Raw genomic sequence first — 7,174 nt, forward strand, 5'->3', positions numbered from 1 at the left:
GCGTCAGCGTATTACCAGACGGTTGGACCAAGTATAGCCAGGGAAAACGTTTGGCGTGGCGGAGGGACCTTGTACATGAGGCTGAATCATCTTCAAGATAACTCGCCCAGAATGGCTCCAGATGACCACTCGCAGGCGCTAATCTGCCAACGCATCGCCCTCCAGACCGACTTGGTTGCGGCGGGGTAGCGACTGCGGGTGCCTCATGGGGTAATGGCTCCTGGGCCAATGCAGCGGGCGAGTGTTGTTTTTAGCATCCAGATGATCAAACGCGCTTTGGGTAGTGGGTAGTGGGCGTGGGCGTGGGCGTGGTGGAGGTGAGTGAGCGTCAACAATGCACGTCGACCAGGACCGCCCGCCCGCCCGCCCGTGTGCTTGGTGAGCTGAGGGCGCAGGATGCGGCAGCGTGTTGCGGGTATGGTACCATTTGGCTGCGGCAGTCAGCTGGCGTGAGGGCTTGCGTGGGCAGGTAGAAGATGGATGGTTAGCGAGGGGCGTGGGAGGCGTGGCTAGCATGACGTGGGCCGGCGGGGACACGACGAGGACGAGTGTAAACGGCCTGGGGTGTGGCTGTTTGTCTGCGTGTGTGTGTGTGTGTCTCTCGTCGCCCGGCACCCGCTGGCTGTGGTGAAACGGGCGTGGAGTGTATACATGGATGGTGAGTAGTGGATGGTGAGTAGTGGGCGCCATAAGGCTGAGAGCGGCGGCTGCAGCAGTCGAGTCTCGCCCGCGGCGATCACGCAGCGCGACTCGGGTTGGAGAAAGGGGATCGGAGACAAGCCCAAAGCAGCCGTGAGCTGTGTCGGCCCTGGGCAGGCCATGGATGGTTTCATGAGACGGCATCGCGGCGGGCTTGCTTGACCGGTGGGCAGACGCAGACGCAGACGCGCACTCGCACTCGCAGCCGGGCCGAAGACGGCTTTGCTTGTCACGAGCCAGCCAAAGGCAGTTTGGGGTAAAGACAGGCAGGCCTGGTTGGGGGCCTGTCCATTAATCGCTGCTGCACGCCCGGTGACGACAGGCATCGTGACACGGGGCGAGGTGCTCTCTCTCTCTCTCTCTCTCTCTCTTACTTGTACACACATAGACAGACATTGATTAGAGATGGAGCCTGTCTGTCCCGCGGCAAGCAGAGACGGACCGCGTCGGGCCATGACATGTGTCTGGGGCCATTGGGGCTATCCAGCGCCGCATCAAGCCTACAGCAAAGCGTGCATAAGCGCTCTTCTGGGCACCTGCCTCTGCGAGATGATTCAGAAGAGCGGTAAGGGAAAAGGGTGTGTGAGTAAGTGTGTGTGTGTGTGTGTGCCATCCAGATTGCCGCGACTCGACCATGTGTCTTGTTGGGACTTTGCATCCCGGAAAAACAGCTGACAAGCCCACGCCCTCAACCCACGCATACACACACACACACCCTCCCTCTCTCTCTCTCATACGCCTCGACTACTCGGGCCCCATGCCGCTGCATCATCATCATCATCATCACCATCACCTCACCGGCTGCGTTATCACGGCACTAGACCAACCCATACACAATCACACGCGGCGCAATCAGCCTTTTGTTTTGTTTTCAAAATTTCGCTTTTTTTGTCATTAGGTACCAAAAGGCAGAATACCTGCTATCTTTCATGCGAGATATTGCCATCATCGGGCAGCTCCGCAAAGCCGTTCCCGTTCCAGGGTATAGTGGCTCGGGCAAAGTGCCCGATACAAGTACAGTGCAGGTGATAGTACAAGACCAGATAGGCGTGAGCCGTGACCCCTCTTCAGCACCGAAGAAGCGTCCCCATGTCCAACACAATGACTGCATCAAAGAAATTCGTAGCCTCGTCGGGCATACACAAAGCCCTGAATGGTATCAGAAGGTTTTTGGGTCCAACATTACCCCTAACAGGCGGGCCTGACCCCAGTCCCCCCCCCACACACACACACACTGGCCGCCGCCAAACAAATCGGCCAAAAATAAAAAAAAAGCATAAAACCAGTAGAAGCCATAAAAGAAAAGAAAAAGAAGAAGAATAAAGCTTGATAGAGAAGGAAAAAAAGAAAACGACAAGAAAGGAGAAAGAAGCTCAAAAACTTAAAACGCCCTGGTTCAATGCCCAAACCATAGATGCCGCTAGAAGTGCAAACGTCGAAAAGCAAATATAATGATGCTACACTACCATCCTGACTTGTGGTAGTCGCCAAGCCCAGAGTCGAAGAACTGGTTGTAGGCGCTGCTAGGCTTGGTGTCGTCTTTGAATGTCGTGGATTTGATTTGGGGGGGTTGTTGCTCGTTGTTGGTGGTGGTGGTGGTGTTGTTGTTGTTGTTGTTGTTGTTGTTGAGGCCCTTGACATCGCCCGTCGTCATAGCGCGGCGCAGGCCAGGCAGGTTAGCAGCGCTCTGTTGGCGCTTGGCTACTGCGTTGGTAGTGGCATTCTTCTGTTGCCTTTCCCACAACAGGTTCTGTCGCAGGCTTCCGGTCAGTTCCGACGTGAGCATGTTGCGGCGCGTCGTCTTGGGCGACATGGCCGGCTGCGGGTGCACGTTGGATGTGGTCATGATGATTGGTTTGGCGCGCGACGCTTGCGAGCGCATCATCAGACCACTGTCCTCGTGCGGCGACGTTCCCGTCGACGGGCCGTTGGGCGTCGACGTGCGGAAGCGCCGGATAGCAGGTGATGATCGGGATGCGGCGTTCTGGAGAGCCGCAGCGCGGTCGTCCTGGTGCAGCGCAGACGTGAGCAGCGAGCGGCGGCTCGTCAGGTCGGGCTTCGAGTCGACGCGCTGGAACAGAGGCGTGCGGTCGGCAACGCTGGGAGGGCCGCTCTCTTCGTTGTCGTCGTCTTCCCAGTCGTCGTCGTCCGAGTCCTCCTCCTCGATGGCGCTCTCGTCGACGTCGTCGTCGCTGTCGCTCTCAATGGCCGCCTCGCTCTCCGACGTGGCGTCCTGGAAGGTGCGGGTGCTGACCTCGGCCTTGAACGACGTCGTCTTGCGCATGGGCGCCGCCTTGCGCAGGTGCTCGCTGAGGGAGCTGCGCTGGGCCATGGAGTAGGCCTCGAAGGAGCTGCAGTTCTCCTCCTCGGACGAGCCGCCGAGCGTGAACATGGGCTGCTTCTTCTTGGTGGCGTCGGCCTTGGCAGGCAGGGGCTTGGTGACGAAGCTCGACGTCTTCTTGAGAATGGGCGTGGGGTTCAGGTTGGTGCTCGAGCGTATCGACGTCGAGATGTGGCCGGGCTCGAAGCCACGGACCACGCTGTGCTCGCTCACTTCGGTCGATGTGCTGGCCTCGGAGCCCAGTGCCGGGCTCATCATGTCGCAGCCGACGCTCGTGGCAACCGTCGATGTCGAGGCTTCGGGGATGGGGCGGGCGAGCGAGGGGGGCGTGGCAATGCGGGGAGTCGGCTCCTGGACAGGCTTTGGCTGGGGGGCGGGCGGGGCGAGGTCGGCGGGCAGGGGGGAGAGCGGCTCGAGGAACTTCTTTTCCTGTATCGAGTTGACCACCTTTTCGAGGCCAATCGACGAGATGTGCTTGCGGCGGGCTTGGCTGGTGGCCGAGTCGTGGCGGCGGAGGTCGGGGCGCGAGGCCGACATGTCGGAGCGCGACGTGGTGATGGCGCTTTCCAGGTTGGACTCGTCGGAAGCGACGCTGGTCGAGAGTTCGGGCACGTCGGGAGCGTTGCTCGAGAGGCGGCGGCCATACGACCAGGGCGAGTCTGACTGGCAGCAGAAGGTCTCGCGGGACCAGAGCCTCCACGCCATGTTCTCGTAGCGCTTGCCGTCCTCCATGGCGGGCGAGCACCGTGCAAAGACTGTGCATGTCTGGTTAGTGGCCGTTTGCAGCTTCCCGCGAGCTGCAGCGTCGAGTGCAGCCGCTCGCAGTCGTTGTTTCTTTTTCTCGTTTGCTTACCAGACCAGAGCCCGAACAGATTCTCGGTGCTGCGGGTTTCGATTGTGCGCATGGAGCTAGGCTCGACGCGCACTATGGGTTGCTGGGTGTGGAGAGGCATGTCTCTCGGGGGGTGGGAGGGGGGGGTGTGCGTGCAGGTGAGGAGGGCAGAGCGAGTGTCGATGGCAGGGGAGGTGGGGAGTGCAGGTGGGGACGGCGTGGTTCCGCTTGGGGGTGGTGGTGGTGGTTGGCAGTCAAGGTTGCGATTGCGTCAATGGGTGGAGGGAGCGCCGAGCAGAGCAGAGGGAGTGCCGGCGGGACTAGAGGGATCGGGGAGACATGGATGGAAGCCAGGAGGTGAGGGCGGTGATTGTTGTTGTTGCTGTTGTTGCCGTTGCCGTTGCCGTTGCTGGTGTTGAGCTGTTGGTGGAGAAGGAGGGACGGAGCAGCGGTGGTGGTGGTGGTAGTAATGGTGGCAGTACAGGCAGGTAGGTGGGAGTGGATCTGGGTATGTATAAAGCCCACAGGCGAGTGCGCGGACTGCAGCGACAGGGGTGGGCCAGAGCAACGACCTGGGCCGACATGGAAGGCGCGAGTCTGGCACGCCCGCCCACACCCACACCCACACAGGCGCGCACACACACACGCACCCTTTGCCCGCATCCCTCGCATGCCTCGCTCGCACTCGCAACCCCTGCTGCCCCTACCCATGCATCCCTAGCCCTAGGATAAGGGCCGCCGGAGCTCCCCCGGCAGATTGCATCCAGAGCCCGTCCGGCCTTTCTACCGCTCTTTGGCCGATTGCTTGCTTCCCACGCACACATACGCACACGCTCACACTCGCTCACACTCGCTCACATTCGCTCACACGCCTCCCCCCTCCCCCGGCCCAGCCTGCTGCGACCACCACCACCACCACCACTACTACTGCTGCTAGACGTGCTACTATGACTACCCTCCACGGCGCCCGTCCCTGCGACGCCCGCCGTCTTCTCCTTGCACACGCACAGCGACAGCACAGCGCATCCAGGGCCACGCCCCTCGCTCTGGCGGCGCCACCTGCGCCAGTTCTGCCCTCTGCATGCACTCAGAGGGTACCGTCGTCGCCCGCGTGGCTCTTGTGATGTGAATGGCTCTGCGGCTGGGCGTGGGGAGGCACATGATGGCTTGCCGGGCGGACGTGCGCGCCGCCAGCTGGTGCGCCCTCCTGGTACTTCCAGAACATGTCGCCCTGACTCGTCATGTCTACCGTCTGTCTCATGGCCCTCCTGGTCGTCGCGCTGCTTCGTCCACCTCGTCCACGTCCCGCGGTGGGAGGGTGAGTCGTCGAGGCGGTCGGCCATGCCCAACCACAGCCCGCCCGCGCCATGGCGGCTGGCGGCCTGCTGCTGGCCTGCTGGCCTGCTGGCTGACTGGTAGCACCAGCACCAGCACCAGCACCAGCACCAGCACCGTCCCCCGTCGACGGCGACGCTCGCACTCGCGGATCCGTAGCACCATTTCACGTCACCTGCCTGTGGCCCCCCCCCTCCCTCTCCCCTCCCCACTCTCCCCCCTCGCCCCCCCCCAAACGTTACGCCGCCCAGATACAATACCGCTAACTCAGCTGTTTCGAAAAAAAAACCTAGCGGTGCCATGTGACGGCGCTAGCCGCATGGGGTATGGCTATCCCCCCGCGGAAGCTACGCTCGCCTTCCGCCTGCGTTCCTTTTTACCTCTTCGCGTGTCCCGACAAGAGGCCCTGCGCGCGTCTGGCCCTCGCCCTCGCCCTCGCCCGCCCGCCCTCGCCCTCCCTCGCCCTTGCCCTCGCGCCCTCGACAGGCAGGAAGGAGCGCATGTGGTTGCCTCGTCGGCAGGTGGAGAAGGAAGGAGTGGGAGCGTGCTTGGCCTGCGCCGCTTGAACCCTGAGTCAATGTCCCCCCCCCGTCGCCGTCGACTGCCATGTACACACACACGCACACTCACGCACACTCACGCACACACTGGCGCCCTCCCAGCAGCCGCCGCCGCCAGCCTCGCAAGGAAACCCAGCCCTCCGTTTCTCTCTCAAACACCGCCAGGCACCCTCTCCCTCTCGCTCACTCGCTCGCCCGCTCAACCGCGCTCACGCCCACCCACGCTGCTACCGCTGCTCTCCCTGCCACTCTCCTCACCTTATCCAACCCCCTGCCACCCCCGCGCCCGTCCGCCTCGTTTGCCACTGCCTGACTGCCTAAAAAATATGACTGCATGACTGACGGCCCTGCCTGGCTCCTCGTTCCTTGGTGCCGTTTCCACCGCCACTGCCACTGCCACTGCCACAACCACCTAACTACACCCCCGCACTGGCACCGGCGCTCGTCATGGCATCACGGGGTACCTGACTTCTGCCGTCGGCCTTTGCCCGCCTCGCATCGCTGCCATGTGCTACTCATTTTGCCGCCTATCGCCCTCGTCAAGTCCAGCGCCCCCAGCGCGCTGACGCTCTGCTGCTGCCCGCCCGCGAGCCATTGTTCGCCAGGTTCCTGGATGCGCTGGTTGCCTGCCCAGGGTCAAGCGTGCACGAGGTACACGCCCCGGTGTCGCCGCCCCCCCCCCCCGGCTCCTGGCGCGCTTCTCGACAACATCAAAGCGACGGCGACCTGCCACCACTTCCCCAGACGGCACACAGGCACCACCTGGGCGTAGCGCCCTGGTAACCTCCCCCCCATATCCGTCGGCCAGTCGCTACATGCAGCCCCAGCCAGCCATGCTACGTCAGTCCGTGGCAGGCCAATGTGCTCGACGGTCATCTGGGCCCCCCGTCGAATCACAATGCCACAAGAGCCCATCAGGTGTGACGACTCTTGGTCGCCATATGCGGCGTGACGCCTGTTTCATGAGTTGTACATGGGGAACTACTGTTTTGCTAGCCAACGCTGCCACTTTGCTCATGGCTCTCGCAGGACCGGGTGCCTGTCGACTAACCTGTGCTCGCCCCCTCAAGCCACGTTGACCTCACGATGGTGTCGACGCCAGCATCAGCATGGTCATTCTGCAGACGTCTGTGACGATCTCTTCGCGTACATGATCGGCTCCAGACGTCGCTACCAATAGGGCTGAAGTGTGCATCCTCGGATCCCAGGCCCGGCACGTTCGTCGTGTGCTTTTTTTTCCCCAGACACGCGGCAACTCTCGTCCAGCCTCACAACCGACTCATGCCGGTGCCGAGGCAGCATGGCATAGCTACAAAAAGCAACTCCCAGAACTACGTCCGCGTGACCAAGTCGCGGTGTGCACAGGCTTCCTGTCGATAGCATTGTGTGTGGGGGGGGGGGGACAGG

The 7,174-nt window shown here is 62.1% G+C and overlaps 2 protein-coding genes across 2 annotated transcripts; one reads left to right on the forward strand and one right to left on the reverse strand.

Annotated features, from left to right (window-relative positions):
- Nucleotides 1-1,628: 1,628 nt before the first annotated feature.
- On the forward strand, nucleotides 1,629-1,904 carry SETTUDRAFT_160737 (uncharacterized protein; the record flags this gene model as incomplete). The annotated part of the gene is made up of 1 exon (XM_008026115.1): nucleotides 1,629-1,904. The coding sequence occupies one exon, from the start codon at nucleotides 1,629-1,631 to the stop codon at nucleotides 1,902-1,904; it is 276 nt and encodes a 91-aa protein (XP_008024306.1).
- Nucleotides 1,905-2,161: 257 nt separating this feature from the next.
- On the reverse strand, nucleotides 2,162-3,993 carry SETTUDRAFT_107771 (uncharacterized protein; the record flags this gene model as incomplete). The annotated part of the gene is made up of 2 exons (XM_008026116.1): nucleotides 2,162-3,795; nucleotides 3,894-3,993. The coding sequence occupies 2 exons, from the start codon at nucleotides 3,991-3,993 to the stop codon at nucleotides 2,162-2,164; spliced, it is 1,734 nt and encodes a 577-aa protein (XP_008024307.1).
- Between the last annotated feature and the right edge of the window lie 3,181 nt (nucleotides 3,994-7,174).

This window comes from Exserohilum turcica (genome assembly GCF_000359705.1).
Source record: "Exserohilum turcica Et28A unplaced genomic scaffold SETTUscaffold_16, whole genome shotgun sequence".
NCBI classification, from domain to species: domain Eukaryota; kingdom Fungi; phylum Ascomycota; class Dothideomycetes; order Pleosporales; family Pleosporaceae; genus Exserohilum; species Exserohilum turcicum.